At 39.1% G+C, this 16,134-nt stretch overlaps 1 protein-coding gene across 1 annotated transcript; it reads right to left on the reverse strand.

Annotated features, from left to right (window-relative positions):
- Nucleotides 1–2,837: 2,837 nt before the first annotated feature.
- On the reverse strand, nucleotides 2,838–7,958 carry dact2 (dishevelled-binding antagonist of beta-catenin 2). Its single transcript, XM_028469586.1, has 4 exons — nucleotides 7,590–7,958; nucleotides 5,639–5,771; nucleotides 5,229–5,522; nucleotides 2,838–5,069 (listed from the first exon to the last, which is right to left on the reverse strand). The coding sequence occupies exons 1-4, from the start codon at nucleotides 7,911–7,913 to the stop codon at nucleotides 3,190–3,192; spliced, it is 2,631 nt and encodes an 876-aa protein (XP_028325387.1). The 5' UTR covers nucleotides 7,914–7,958; the 3' UTR covers nucleotides 2,838–3,189.
- Nucleotides 7,959–16,134: the final 8,176 nt, after the last annotated feature.

Raw genomic sequence — 16,134 nt, forward strand, 5'->3', positions numbered from 1 at the left:
TTTAAAATCAGTCCACGACAAGGTTTTTTTCAAAATCCTCAAAAATGCTGTTTTTTCACCAGAAATCGACCAACCAGAAATTTTTTTTTCATTACCTGGTATCCCCCCATTAGTACCAATGTTTTGGTGTGAGAATGGTTAGTGGGTATTGCATTAAAAGACATACAACACTCTACACACACAGACGGACGACAAACTGATGACAATATCCTTCGGCCGAGGCCGTGGATAAAAATAAAAACTGACATGATGCCAAATATACTTGGGTCACATTTTGTATTGGAATGGAGAGCCCCACTCACCAGTAAGGTAATGAGTTTTGAGCTCAGCCACATCAATTCAGCAGATCCACATTTTACATATGAAACCCAGGACTCATTTCCATCTGGAAAACCACATCTGCAAAACATATAAGCTAAATTATTTAGAACTACACTTGCTTTTTTTTATTTAATAAATGTACCATATGCTCAAAAAGGCTACAGTGTTTTAGGATGCATTCAGACACAGAAAAAGCAGAGATGACCTGATTTTAGTGAGCAGACTGGGAAGGGCTGGTGTGCATTGAGTTTTTGGGATTACCTCATGCTAGCGTAAGAAGAGAACCCCTCCTCCATCTGTGACCCAACATGAACCAAGTCAAAGTTTAATTAGTGCCTCTCTGTGATGCACCCTTTGCTGTTGTTACTTCTTGTTCTGCTCACACTTGCAATGTTTTTCTTGTTTCACACACGTCGCATTGTCACAAAACTGCTACATCTACAAAAGTGTAGATGTAGCACTTTCAGCTGTGCTTTGAAAGTTTTCTAACGGACAGTTTTTTTTATAAAATGACGAGGCAATGTGTTGGTTTAAGTTGGATTTTGAGTTGACCAACACCAAAGTGTGTAAGCAGAAGTAGAGAGATGACACAATGTGTAATACGATCACTGTCCAAAGCAGCTCAGTGTCAGTGTGCATTCTCAGCATTAGCTCAGTTAACCTGTTAACACCTATTTATACCTCACTGGACACTGACAGGATTGTTCTGCAAAGCATAGGTCAAGATATTATATGCAAAAATATCATGTCATTTTTTCTGGTTCCTTAAAAAAAAAAAAAAAGAAAGAAAGAAATTAACTTGAAGAGAGATTTAACATAACCCAGCTGAGGCTTTTTAGAAGAAGGTGTGGTTCAAGTCTATGAGGCAGATGACGATCAGATATGATTGTTTGTGTATGTGTGATGTGGGTGTCAGTGTTATATGATCCACTGTGACATCTGTGGCCCTTCTGTGTACACGCTGGCAAACATCCACTGGGACTTTTTAATTAAAGCTGTGCCAAGAATGCCTTACCTGCAAACTCAGTGAAATACATGTGAATCTTATTTGCAGGTGTGCACCTGTTGTTGACCGCTTTCAACTCAAAACTCTTTAGGTTTTTGCAAGTCATTATCAGTAAATGATGTGCTGGCTGACTCAGCAAAGTAGGCCTGTAAAAAAATAAATAAATGCTGATTTACAACGAATGCAAACCACAGACGTGTTTGGAACAGAGAAACATGCAGACGAGAGAAAAAACAAGGCCTATGACCTCTCTATTATGAGGCGATGTTCTCTCAGAGATGAGCCTGTTCTACAACTGGAAAGGTCAGCAGGCACGCAAGGTCAAGCCGACACGGTTCTGCTATCCTCAACATCAAAGGCAAGTCCAGCGCTTGTCATGCTCCCTCTGAGCTGGCTCTACAACAGCAGTACTAATCCCAGCCAACACTCGCTGTCACTGTGGTGAGGAGGACAGAGGTCAGTTGGAAGTACAAGTCCTAATAAGCTCTTTCATTTGTTGGAACTTGCAAATCTTAAAATAGTGTCTTTTGATGTGCTCATGGGGTGTTGCCCCTTGAACCTGTATTGTGTGGGTTGACAAAAGGAACTAATATGGCTGAATTATGCTCTCATTGTGAGTACTTTTATTTGGAGTAAAGGTCTTTGCCTTGGTGAGAAACGCTGAAAGGGAAAGACCCTCACAAAATAAGATTCATGAGCCTAAGACCACACCCAATAAGAACGGGATAACGGCATGGGACACACTTCAAAGTAAACGCTGAAATACTGAAAATGTTTGACTGACTTTTAAGCTTCTTACTTGAGAATTAGGTTGGTGTTCTGAGGAGACCACATATTTTGTAGAATTACAGTAGATCAGCGTGTTGTTCGGCCCACTTACTTTCACGAGTGTCCTTTTCTTCACCCCACCTCTGAGAGAATTTTGATGGAAAGATACCAAGCAGATTTTACAAATAAGATTATTTGGCAACTCCTTGCAGCTGCCCAGTGTCTGAGCTTCTCACGAGAGGCCAGAAACGAGAAGCCTCTTATCATCTGTCATTCCTTCTAAATCCCAGCCAACCCCTCCCCATTATACACAGCTGCTGCTTTAAAACCTCATCTCTGCTAACCAAGTCGAACCTCCAAATGCATACAGTAGACTATTTAAGCACTTGTGTTCACGAGGGTTTAAATAGGGCTGATTATGCGTCACCTTTTAATTAAGCATGACAGTGTGACAGGATTGTTGAAGCTGCAGCTTATTAAACCAACAGCTGGACAGAATCAGAAAAGGAGATAAGAAGCTGTGAGCGCTATCTATGTTAACACTCATTGGAATGTTTGTGCAGATTAGGAAGGAATAGTTTTTAGTCAAACATATCGGATAAGGATGCACCAACAGGAAAAACTCATTTGAGAATGCCAAATAGCAATGCCTTAAGAAATCCATAAAAAAAAAAAAAAAAATACATTTTTTTTGCAGAATTGAACAAGCAGGAGGTACAAATATTTCACACACACACGGTCCAAGATTTATTAAATACGAGTTTATTTTTTAATGTGAAACATGGTAAATCATTATTAACATTGAGCTGAATAGAAACAGAAGAGATAATTATGGGTAGAAATAAGAAATAATTGTCATATGCAAGAACATGCAATGAGAAGCAACAGGCGATTAATTACACAATAACATTTGTAGATGTATTTTTTTTTTTAAAATACAAGATTTATTACACTGCAATTTTGCGCATTTTTTTTAGGCTTCACTAAGTTAGTGCACATTTTCAGTCCACATTTGGATTAGAGCCCTTGAGGAAACTTTTAAAGTTTTTTCCCACAGCTCTCCGTGTTTTTCTCCTTCAGCCTTGGGGAACTGTTTACACCAGGGTCATGACCTTCAGGGAAGCCGGCTGGAACCGCCGAATTTTCTTCTTCAGGGCTCGCGAAGCTTTGATGCGGCAGGCGGCGGGCTCAGGGTGGGGTGGGAGCTGCCTCAGGGGCCGATCAGTAGTGGTGGGCCCCAGTGCAGAGTCTGCCCACACCAGACCCCCTTCCACTCTGTGAATATCCACCTGGTCCTCGTCCTCTTCAACGGACAGGCTGCTGTCAGAGTCTGAGTATGACTGGTAGCTCTGGCTAAACTCGCCATCACCAAAGCGGTTGGTGGTGTTGTCGCTCATCTCTCCCTCACTGCTCTCCGCAATGGTTGAATGAAACAGTGAGGCGCATTCAGCTGAATACTCAGACTCACATCTGGGGGGGTAGCGGCTGCTTATGTTAAATGGTGCTGGAGGGTATCTGGCATTAAGGTCGTGGAGGAATGAATGGGAAAAAGTGGAGGAGCGGAAGTGGCGGGAAGGTCCGGTCCATTGGCAGTGTCTGGCACTCATGCTGCGGATCACTCGGGAACTTCCAGACCCTCGAGTTTTAGACTCTTTTGAAAGCTGATGTTGATCAAGGGGGCCTGGTAACACGTCCACATCCAACTGCCATTTGGTGCTTGTTTGTTTTCTTTTCCTCTGCTCCAAAGGCTGCTCGGCATTTGGACATTGATGCCCACAGTTTTTGCTGGACCTCTGAATTATGGGAATGGACAAAGGCTTAGGGTTAACCTTTTGGATCCACCTAAGTCTGGGACTATGGAGGCTCGAATCTGAGCCTGAACCATACCTGTGGTCCTCTGTGTTGGATTTGGAGAACTTCTGGGTCACCTTTCCCTTGCCTAACTTTTTATGTTCTCCCTTAATTGTGGCACTAGTGTCTTTGGTTCGTTCACCAGATAAATATCCGTGTGCTTGCTTTACTGCTCGAACCTTATCGCTGCTTTTTCGCTTTAGTTTCAATGCTTTGGTTTTACGTTCTGCCTGTTGAACTTTGACCCTCTCAGATTCAGCAGGAACAAATTTGGCATGGACAAACTCAGGTGAAGCACTGTGAACTATATGCGCATCAAAGGTCTGTCTCTCCTCATTACTGGAGCTGTGGCCAATAGCTGCTCTTTGCCGATGACTATTCTTTTCATGGAGTCTTAAGTCTGGATCTTCTACACACCTCTTCTCAGAATTGCTCCGTTTAACAGAACCTGATTCCCCTTGGAGTTTCTTATTTGACTTCAAAGAGGAAAAGTTGACCTCATCTGAGCTGTACTCCTTCATGACAACAGGACAGGAGTAAAGGTATGCAACCTCAGGCGCTCTAACTGGCTGTTTGTGGTCTGTGTTATCAGTTAGCTCCTGGCTGGAATATGTCATGCAGTGTCTCCTCGGGTCATTATCTAGTAGGATGATGCCTGGGGTCTTAGCTTGATGGGGCGACGGCATAGAATCTTTCTGAGGCACTTCAGGGCACATGGTTCTGACTTCAGTTGATCTCCTGTTGCAGTCGCTGTGGGCGTTTGGACTTTCTATGAATGTTTCATTCTGGACCCTGTCCAAGCTGCGCTGAAGGATCTTGTCAATGTATCCTATTGTTTTTGCATCATAACCACTCTGTGTCTTGTCAAAGCTGTTTGATTCATGTCCCTTCAGAATTCCAGGTGTGCCAGTTTCTCCCCCACAGTAAAAAATTGGGCTTTGGAGAGCCACAGCATGCAGTGGACTAGGGTATCGGTAGACTTCAGTGCCGCTTCGGGACTCCAAATTACGCTGAAACTTTGGGTCCACCACACAAGTCTTTAAGTTCGGACCCATTGGAGGTTTGTTTGGATCCATGTATTTGGAATATCCTGGCCCGTGAGTCATAATTCTGTCAAGGTCACCTGATGAACACAAAAACAGCAATTATAATTTGAGTCATACATCCATGAAAGATTCTATAGTATTATGAAGTAAAATACATGTTAAGTTGCTCGGTAACAACAGTGGTTGTTGCTGTTTATACAGAGGAGACAATTTAAAGAAATGAAAGGTGTGATTACCTGTTGACACAGGCCTCGGTCGTGCCACCTGATCGGTGCTCGTAGCGCTGGCTCTGATCCTGCTGCTGCCCAGATGAAGGCCTGTCCCTCGAGGCTGGGCCGGCTGTGCTGTGCTCTCATCAGCAGAACGCCGGCGGCATACATCTGCTCGAGGTTGGGGGCTAATGTGGTAGTTAGCAGGGCTCATCGGATTAGGGAGAAGGCTCGTCTGTGAGGACGACAGGCACTCGCTGTATACAGAGGTGCACGAGTTGGACAATGAGCAAGAGCCACCATCACTGAGCTCATAGAACCCTAAAGAGAGGAAGAACAATTCAAATTAGCGTTCTTATTAATATTTGTACAACAAAAAATATTCTTATTACGACAAATAGCATACAGCAGAATTCTAATTATTACATTATACACACCTGAACTTGGCCTGCTGTCACTCTCCAACTGCTCTGTGGAGGCCTTGTTCACATCAAGCTTCAGCTCACTGATCTGCTGGTCCAGCTGATGTAAGTGAGTCTTCAAACCGACATCTTGTTTCCGAAGACGGGACTGTAAAAAAGATAAAATGCAAAACATTAACTACAACATTGAATGCTATACAGTGAAGCTTGTTCAATTACTTTTGGAAATTCAGCAAGAAAAAAAAAAAAAACTTTCCGTATGGCAACAACAAGTGAAGAAATCTTGAATACACAGTCTGTTGTTTCGATAAATGAGCTTTAATGTACATCCGAAAAAACAAAAGCCACTCAGCTGTGGCTGATGATTAACCTCAGCAGGACATAGGGGAGCCAAGAAGAATCAGTGGTGGGTAACTCATTTCTCCCCCACAGCGTAAGCCTGGCCATTGTGTAAACTGCTACAGGAGGAAAGCTTGGGGGTTGGGACGTGGAACGCTTCTCAGCACAAGCTAGAAATTACTGTTACAGTGGATCCTGAAATAAAATCTGGTAGCGATTAAATGCATCAGGTAATTACTGTAGTTTGAGATAGTTACGGATGTTGTGCCTCTGCAGGGAACAAAACCTCAATCTCATCTCTGCAGAGTATTTTCTTTCTTTCTTGCGTTTGCACACTTGCACTAAATCCCTACACTTCCTCTGAATGACTTTAACAGCAGACTGTGGAAAAAGGCCGTCATGGAAAACTTTGGCCCAGACAGCTGTCTCTGACACTCAGGGGCCTCTCAGGACTGGGATCCCAGCCCCTGCAAAACTCACCTCCTTTATTTATTTCCTGGCATTAGTGGTTAATGATTCAGGTTGTTCTCCTGCAGTCTCCATGCACACTCTCACACACACAGTTAAACATCCCCCTGGGTCCAGCAGTGAAGCTAGATTTATGACACCTATCCTACTTCCTACCCCCAGCTGAGAGCAGGAAAAAACAGACAATCTGGTAATATTTGAAGGCTGAAAGCTCATGAGCAGCAATGGTCAAACTCAACATTTACTGCCAAAGACACAGACGTACATCACCACCAATGTGTTATCATGTTGAAAAAATGTTGTTCAGCTGACTGACATGAAAACCCTCTGGAAAAAGCAAGTGGTTTGTGAAGTTAAACGGGTCATTAGACAGCTAGACCACATTCTGAGTCAGGAACTTTGTTTAAAGCTAAGTGGACAGAGCTACTTTATTTATTTATTTACAAGAAAAACAAGCCAGTTCACATATCTGTTTTGTTCCAAGGGCTGGGTGATATGGACCAAAACTCATATCTGTATATATATTTTTTTTCTCAAAATAGCGATATACTTTTAATTCAAATGAAGTCTGAGCAGAAAGACAATTCAGGTACACAGGCAAACAGTGGCACATAATGTGCCACTTTTGGCTTTTTCACCTATAAGGACAGCATGTGTGAGTGACTTCTGTAGTGTGGCTTGTTTAGTGGAAGGTCTGAATTAGGACGCACTCAGAAATCCATCTAACTGTGCTTATAATGTTGTTATGAAAAGTAGGGAAACAAGTGTTTTAAAACTAAATAAGCTACAATACATAGATAGATAAATATAGGCAATATTGTAATTTTCTCTATCGCCAAAATAGAAAACTAAATATATCTTGAATCTCGATGTGATATGATATAAATGGTTTTAGTTAGTGGAGTATCTTAATATTATTTATTTATATGTTTATACCAGTTGTAAGGAACCTGTGTGGGTTTAGTAACTGTACATTATTAAATGCTGGTCCCTGCTTGGACAATGCATTTGTGCTTATATGGATCAGTTGTATTGGAAAATAATTGAAATAGATTAAAAAAAATGTAATTTATGGTGCTGCAATAGAAGTGTAGCACAGGATGTTGTGATTATAAGGATGTGATCGATCTTTGCATGTTTAATGTTCATCTCTTCTCACCAGTTGCTGTTTCAGGGCTGTCAGAGTGGCCTCCAGCCTCAGCTCCTCGGACCCCAGCCCGTGAGGCCCCGCTGGCCCCCATGAGCGCACAGAGGTGACGGGCTCCTCCCGGTCGGCCCTCAGAGCCCAGCTCACCATGTCTCCCTGTCTGTCCCGGAGCAGATGTAGCTCCTGCAGCCCGGCCAGGGCGGCCTGGAGCCGCTCACCCACCCTGCCTCGGTCCACCATCACCATCCCCGCACCGGAGCCTTTTTTACCCAACATATCCACGGAGACACAGGAAGGGAAAGATCCTGCTCCTCCTCCTCCTCCTCTGCTGCTCATGTGTTTGCTTTTTAAACTACCTGCTAAGAATAAATGTGAGGCAGCACACTGGGTATAAAGCAGGCTCCGCCCCTCAGACCAAAGGGCCATCCTCCTTTAGGAGCCAACATCTGGTCCTAATCCTCCTCATTCAAGTCCTCTACTGAGAAAAGTGCCCAGGCATGTACTGACTTCATCTACATAATACCTCACAGTATAATAAGAATTAGGTTATTTCCCTTCTCTTTTGTTAGCATGATCCTCTCTGGAAGCAGCAGGTATAAGAAGATATGAGCAACTTTAAACCAATGAAAGGTTAGAAAAGTCTGAGAGCAATCAGTAGGAAGCTGTTCCAATAAAATATTAAAAAAAACATTTGATTTATTTCATGCACACCATTAGATACAGTAAAAAACAGTTGGCATATAATTTGTGCAATTACTTGTTGCATTAGACCGGGAATGGGCAACTGGTGGCCCGTGAACCACATCTGGCCGTCAGCCTAATTTTATGCGGCCCCTAAAGTAAAGGCACTAAATGACATCTGGAACACGCGACAGTAAAAGAACAACAAAACAAAACACTAAATGCCAACAAAACATACAAAATAAGCAGTGGCTACCCGTACTGTTGCCGTATCAATATACCAACATTCTATCCATACGCAGCGCTGCTATTTGGCCAGTTTAGGTCACGTGACTAAGACTAAACCTTACGCTAAACCTACCCCTAACCCTAAAAATTGTTGCGATATTGGGTTATAACCTAACCCTAACCCTAAACCTAACCCTAAGACGCTACGTACTTGTATTTTGGTAACCGTACCAACACTTTCAAAATCGCGGTCAAATATACAAAATTACTCCAAAAAACAAAACAAAAACACCAAAACATTAACCAAAGACACAAAAAACATCAACAAAATAGACAAAATTACTGCAAAAACACAAAGCGACAACAACGGTGCTCCACAGAACCCAAAGGAAATCATTCCTGCCTGTGGCGATCAAACTGTATAATTCATCTCTGTAACCTGACAGCTTGATTGTTGTATATATCTAAATCACATTTGTATATTTGTATTATTTTTATTATTTTTTGTAAATATCTGAATCACATTGGTATATATTGTATATTATTATTATTATTATTATTATTATTATTATTATTATTATTATTATTATTATTATCTATCCTACTTTTTTCTACTTTTTTTCTCTTTCTTTATTGTTTATTCTCTCTTTTGTCTTTGTTAAAGTTTTTATTCTTTTATTTGTGATGTGTTCTGTGGCTGTAACAAAAGCATTTTCCCCCTGGGATTAATAAAGGAATTCTGATTCTGAAATTACAGAAAATAAATCACACAACAGCAAAAAAAAAAAAAGAAACACAAAAGCACAAAAACATCCCATTCATCCATTTTCTGATCTTCTTGCTCCTTTTCAGGTGTCTGCTGGTGCCCATCCCAGTCCATCACAGGGCAACACACACACAGACAAACACAACCACTCACATTCACATTCACGACTCCACTCAACCTAACAGCCATTTTTTTTGTGGGTGGTGCGGAGGAAGCCGGAGTACCTGGACGGGGAGAACATGCAAACTCTACACAAAAAGGACCCAAGTGAGAACAAAAATACAAAAACATAAAAATACAGAAAATATCAACAAAATACAGAATTGACTCCAAATACCCAAAACGGTCGACAACAAAAAACACAAAAATGACAGAAAACAACAGCAAAAATACAGAAAACTTTGTTCTTTCCCATATGATCTGTTAATATACTGACATTAGTGATGATAATGTGGCCAATAGGTCAATCACAGACTACCATCTACTGAATAAGGGAGACATTTGAGGAGAAAATGATTGTCAACACACTGTGAAAATGCTTCAAAGATTATTAACGAAGGAATATCGCTCCCTGGTGGATGTATGGAGCAGTACACTACTTTTTTAAGCACCTATTTTGGCTCCTGTTGTACCCTGGACCCTAACCCTTCAGACATTTAACCTGAAGCCATGTACCCCCTTCTCCTGCACACTTAAAAAACATCATAATGTAATGTCATATACAATGTAGCTCTACAGTGATTTTAACATATAATATATAATATATATAATTATATTATTATATATAATAATAAATACTAGAATCATTTCCTGAAGAAAATGTGAATGAGGATGCAGGTCCTGGTCCGCGTCGCAATGCATTAGCTTATCATTGGCATTAGCATTATCTAGCATTCGCCTAGCAATGATCTAGCAATAGCATTAACCTAGCATCAACATTAACATCAGCACAGCAATAGCATTAATATTGACCAAGTATTAGCTTTAACATCGTATTATCATTAGCCTAGCAATATCATTAGCCTAGCATTTGCATTAACCTAGCATTAACTGAGCAATAGCAATAACATTAACCTAGCATTAACATTGCAACAGAATTAGCCTAGCATTAACATTGACATAGCGTGAAATAATAATTACTAGAATAATTTGCTGAAGAAAATGCGAATGAGGATGCAGGTGCTGGCCAGCGTCGCACTGCATTAGCTTATCATTGGCATTAGCATTATCTAGCATTAGCCTAGCAATAGCAATAATCTAGCAATAGCATTAACCTAGCGTCAACATTAACATCAGCACAGCAATAATATTAGCCTTGCATTAATATTGACCTAGTATTAGCTTTAACATAGCATTATTATTAGCCTAGCAATAGCATTAGCCTAGCATTCGCATAAACCTTGCATTAACCGAGCAATAGCAATAACCTAGCAATAACATCAACCTAGCATTTACATTGCAATAGAATTAGTATTAGCATAGCATTAACAGTGACCTATCATTAGCATTAACCTAGCATTTGCCTAGAAATAACAATAACTTGGCATTAGCATTAACTTAGCAATCACATTAGCCTAGCATTAGTATTAAGTTAGCATTAAAATTAACTGCTCTAAATATTCTAGTTTCCAATGTTATCATTGTTTTTCATTTTGATTCACGTACCCCATGACAATTTGCGTACCTTTTGGGGTACCCGTACCTCACTTTGGGAACCTAGGCCATAGACAAAATCATGATTGTATTAAAGAATATAGATAATTATTAATTAAAGCAAACAAAATTTTAACAAGTCCATGAACTTAAAAAAGTTAGAATACATGAACAGTACATCAGTATGGTCCAAATAGTTTTTTTTTTTTTTTTATTAGTCTAATTTTTTCTCATTCTTCTCTTTTTTGTGGGTTAGTGTCCTACACAATTATTATAATATGGAAATAAAAACAAATAATCGAGGATTTGGAGTGAATCGTGATCAAGAAAGATTATTGACTTTTTGTAAAACTGCTGTTCTAAATTAACAAACAACTTCAAGGAATTTTTTTCATACTCACGTTCAATGTTTGCATCATCAATCTTGAGTTTGATAATATCCGACTCAGAGTCTCTGGAGTTGCTGAAGTTGGTTTGATTTTGGTAAGAATGACAACACAAATTATTATTATTCAACCGGTGCTTTACTTTTGGAAAATTCCAAAGTAAAGCACCGGTTGAATAATAATAATTTGTGTCATTCTTCACTAGTGACTTGAAGTTGAGTTTGAAAAACATAACTTCTGGATTATTTTCACTCTATGAAATAATCAAATGAAACAAGATTTACAGTTGTTTTTCATAGATTACTTTGGGTCAAAAGTAACAAGGCCATTTGTTTTAAAAATCATTAAAAATAGGCAATGGCACAGTTGTCGTATCAATATACCGACATGCTATCTGTCCCCCGCCAGTTTTTGGTCATGTGATAGGTCAGTCATTGGCCAGTTTAGGTCACATGACTAAGACTAAACCTTACCCTAAACCTAACCCTAACCCTAACCCTAACCCTAAAAAATGTTGCAATATTTGGTTATAACCTAACCCTAACCTTAAATCTAACGTGCTGCAAAATGTGGAAAAATTCTTGAATATACCTAACGCAAACATTAATCATCATTCATTTGAAAGTTTTCAAAATCTTAAATCTTTTTATTTAAAAGGTGAGTTTGAAGGTTGTGAAGGTTCTGAAAATATTCTTAAAAACTATGTCTACAGTAGGGGTGTCCCAAGCACCACTATTGATGTTTGATATCGGTCCAATATCAGAAAATAAAATGAGTATTGGATTATATCGGCCTGCATCTATAATTAAGCAAAATCACACAAGCACTCCAACACAAACAATCCATTCCAGACTCTAATAAATGAGTCAGTTTTTCTAATACCTACAGATGCTGCATATTGTTTTCTCTGTGAGAAACATCACTCTTTTTTAAACATTCCACATTCAACAATAAGTAATAAAAGCAAGTCGTGCTGTTATCGTATCTGATCAATATTGGTCAATGCGCAAGATCGCAATATCGGTAGTGTATCGGAATTGAATGAGTTGTATCAGGACACCCCTAGTAGTCTAGATGTTTATTTATCCATGAGCGCGGAGGGACATTTCCAACATACTGTATGTCCAAACCATCTCCAACCATCCATTTAGTCACGTAATACATCATCATTGGAAGGCAACATGAAGCCGTCAGCTTACACTGCTGCTGCTGCTGCTGCTTACACTGCTGCTGCTGCTGCTGCGGCCCACAAAGGACTCGTGTGGTGGGAGATCCTTTCAGTCAGATATCTGCCACTATCTGAAGTTCAAAAGAAATACCAAAATACCAGGAAAGACACACACATGTGGGGACGCCACACACACACACACACACACACACACACACACACACACACACACACGTCTGAAGATAACATGATTGAAGTGGTTCACATTAGGGTTTAATCCTCCTGCTGTTCACTGATGTCTGAAGTGGTTGAACAGATTTTAAGCATTTAATTCACTTTGGAGAAAAAAACCCCAATAATAATTGAAATGACCAGTGGACACTAGAGGGCAGTGTCACACTGGTTTTTAATCCTATATAGCAGGGGTTTCATTTTAGTTCAGGGGCCACAGATTTTATGTGGGAAAACAAGTAATTTTAACATTATGTTGCCCTAGTGCAATTCTACGTACACATAAAATACAAATAATGTTAGAAACCGACCATATCCAAGCACTACGTGATAGAAATCAGTCCCAACAGGGTCTTCACTTCATGTTTCTTAGATTTTTTTGAGCATTTTTTGTTTATTTAAGGGAAATATGATGTCATAGTTTGAGGAAAATTGAAGAATTTTGAGCTTTTTTAACTGTTTATAGCATTAAAAAATGACTGTCATCAGCACTGGGATAACTGTGAGGCCCTGCAAATATTGTTGAGTTTCCATTACACATTGATTCATGTTTTCTCTGTCAATTTTATTTTCTCCTGCGGGCCGAATTGGATGTTCCAAAAAGCCGGATTTGGCCCCCAGGCCTTGACACATCTGCTATATCAGACACAGGCATCTGGTGGCCCAGGGGCCCCTCTGTCTAAATGTGTTCTGCTCCTGAAGTGAAATGACAAAATGACTCCAAACACAAAACAACAGCAAAAAACACACAAGATCACTATGAAAATAGACAGGAATGACAGAAAAAAAAAAAAAAAAAAAAAAAAAAAAAAAAAAAATATATATATATATATATATATATATATATATATATATATATATATATATACACAATGAAAACAAAAACACAACCACTAAAAAAAATTTGTCAAAAAAACAAAAAAAAGACCTTGACTAAAATATAAGAAAAATAACAACTGAAATTCACAAAATTACTTAGAAAACACACAAGACCATGACAAAATAAGAGAACAATGACAACAAAAATACACAAAAACAATAACTAAAATATATATATATATATATATATATATTTTTCCAAATGAATGCTCAGATTGGTCATTATTCGAAATAATGGCATGAATGTTGATAATGTGCATGGTCCTGGGAGCAGAAAATTGCATTTTTGCTGTGATCAAAGTTGTCCATCTCTGTGCTATATGTACATCCCTTTCACACATTTTGTAAAGCATATGTCTTGTGCCTGAAAACATCTAGCCAGTCACTTTCCAGGCTAGGTGATGATAAAATATAGAAATGTGTTTTAATCAGTCAAAATCACATGTTTATTCTTTCCTGATTATCTTGCACAAACATGTGACGGTGCACCAACGCGGGGCCCCTCATCAAGGTGCTCACATTATAGGACATACACAGAGTACTGTGAGTTGCACTCGTCACAGTGAAAGCGTCATGTGCTTACATACAAGGATGCATTGTAACACTGGGATGTCCTTCTGCCCTCATCAGCTTCAAAGCTTTCCCCCAGTGTGACTTCAGCTGCTGAAAAAAGAGGTTCAGTTCTTGGACTTTGAGGTTTTAGTTTATCTAATCTTTTTTTTATGAATCTCAGGAGAGGAACTGTGATCGACTGAACAAGGGTGGAGAATAAAAAAAACATTTAAATGATCTTATATCTTGTATAAAATTGGTGTGTCTTCTTTGTATTTTGCACGTTTATCATCATAAACCTTTGGTTGTTTTTCTCTCTCGTTGTACTATGGAAATGAAAACACAGACGAATGTTTTGCCAAAAGAAAACCAAACAAACAAAATGCAACGACAACTTTCCAAAACAGAAAGCATTCATGAATATGAGCTCTGGTAGATACAGATTGCAAACAATGGAAGATGCTCCCACCAAACAGGATGTGTGCAGGGAAGAAGGCAGAGGTGGTAAACACTGGAACTCTGAGTGATGTCATATGTGGGACATGAATAAAGTGAATCATTTGTTGGTTCAAAGGACTTAAGAAACAAGATTAAACTGAACAAAATCAGATTTTATACAGAAGTCGCTTTTATTGTGATCTTACTATCAAATTTGCATGTCCATCTACATCTTTACATACATCTCGATATAATATGTGTGGATGTAAATCCATTAATTCGTGTAAAAATGGAGACTTTCTGACTTCAAAGTAACATCCTGAGTATTAGACAAGTGTCTACTTCTGTTAAACTAAAAGAACAAGTCATGTAAACCATCTTAACCTCACACACACACACACACACACGCATGCACGCAGACACACACATTGACTTTTTTTTTTTTTTTATCGTAACATGAAGCTCCTCAGCTCTCATCTGAGGAAGATTATGGAATTAGATTTTATTTTCTTGAAGGTTTTATTGGCAATAATGTGTGTCTGTTCTTTATCTACAACTTCTTTCTGTGTTTTATTCTTTTCTTTAAAAAAAAAAAAAAAAAAAGGAGTTAAAGTGCGTTTATCTCTCTGGTTTAATTGCTTTAACTGTTGACATGTTTGTAATGCCCTAATTTGGCTCTATCCTCCCCTTGAGGCATGCCAGGGATTCCATAATGTCCTAAAGTCCTAAAGTCCTGAAATAGAGAGCACAATAAACATTAATCGTTCCATTTTTTTACTGTATCAATACAACAAAAGTCACAAGTCAAAGAAACCCAAACTTTCCTGTTTGTTTGACATTTGCCCATGTATCTCTTTTGTTGCTGCTTCCAGAGGTTTACATGGTATCTGTTCTGCTCTGTAACGATAGTGACTACATTTACTCTATATCAGCAAAATTGTATACTCTATACCAAGATAGGCAACTTCTCTCACAGCGGGGGCCACAAACATGTGATTCTCTGTTTGGAGGGCCTCATTATCAACATTTATGTCAGGATTTAGAAGAATGACCAATCTGAGCATTAATACAAGCTTGATGTTCATTTTTAAATTCATTTTCTAGATTTTCTCATCAATATGACAAATTTTGGTTCTCTTTTTTTGTGATTTTCAATTTATTGTGTGTGTTTTTGTGATATTTTTTTCTGTTCTTGTTGTCATTTTGTGTGTCTTTGAAGTCCTTTTGTATATGTTGTTGTTTTTGTAGTCATTTTGTGTGTTTAAGTGGTTGTTAAGTGTGTCTTTGTTGTCATTTTGTGTGTTTTATGAATAATTTTTCCCATTTTTCTTTTGTTGTTATACTTTTTGTACTTTCCTTGACATTTTGTGCATTTGGCTCTCATTGTCTGTGTTCCTTGAGTTTTGTGTATTTTGGTGTTCTTCGTACGACTTCCAACTTCATGAATTCCAAATTTGTTTTGGGGGCCACACAAAATTAGACCGAGGGCCGCATGTGGACCCCCGGGCCGCCAGTTGCCTGTGTCTGCTCTATACATTCATCTCAAGGTTTTCAATATGCAGTTGGTGAATATGA

Source organism: Gouania willdenowi, chromosome 15 (assembly GCF_900634775.1).
Source record: "Gouania willdenowi chromosome 15, fGouWil2.1, whole genome shotgun sequence".
In the NCBI taxonomy this organism is placed as follows: Eukaryota; Metazoa; Chordata; class Actinopteri; order Blenniiformes; family Gobiesocidae; genus Gouania; species Gouania willdenowi.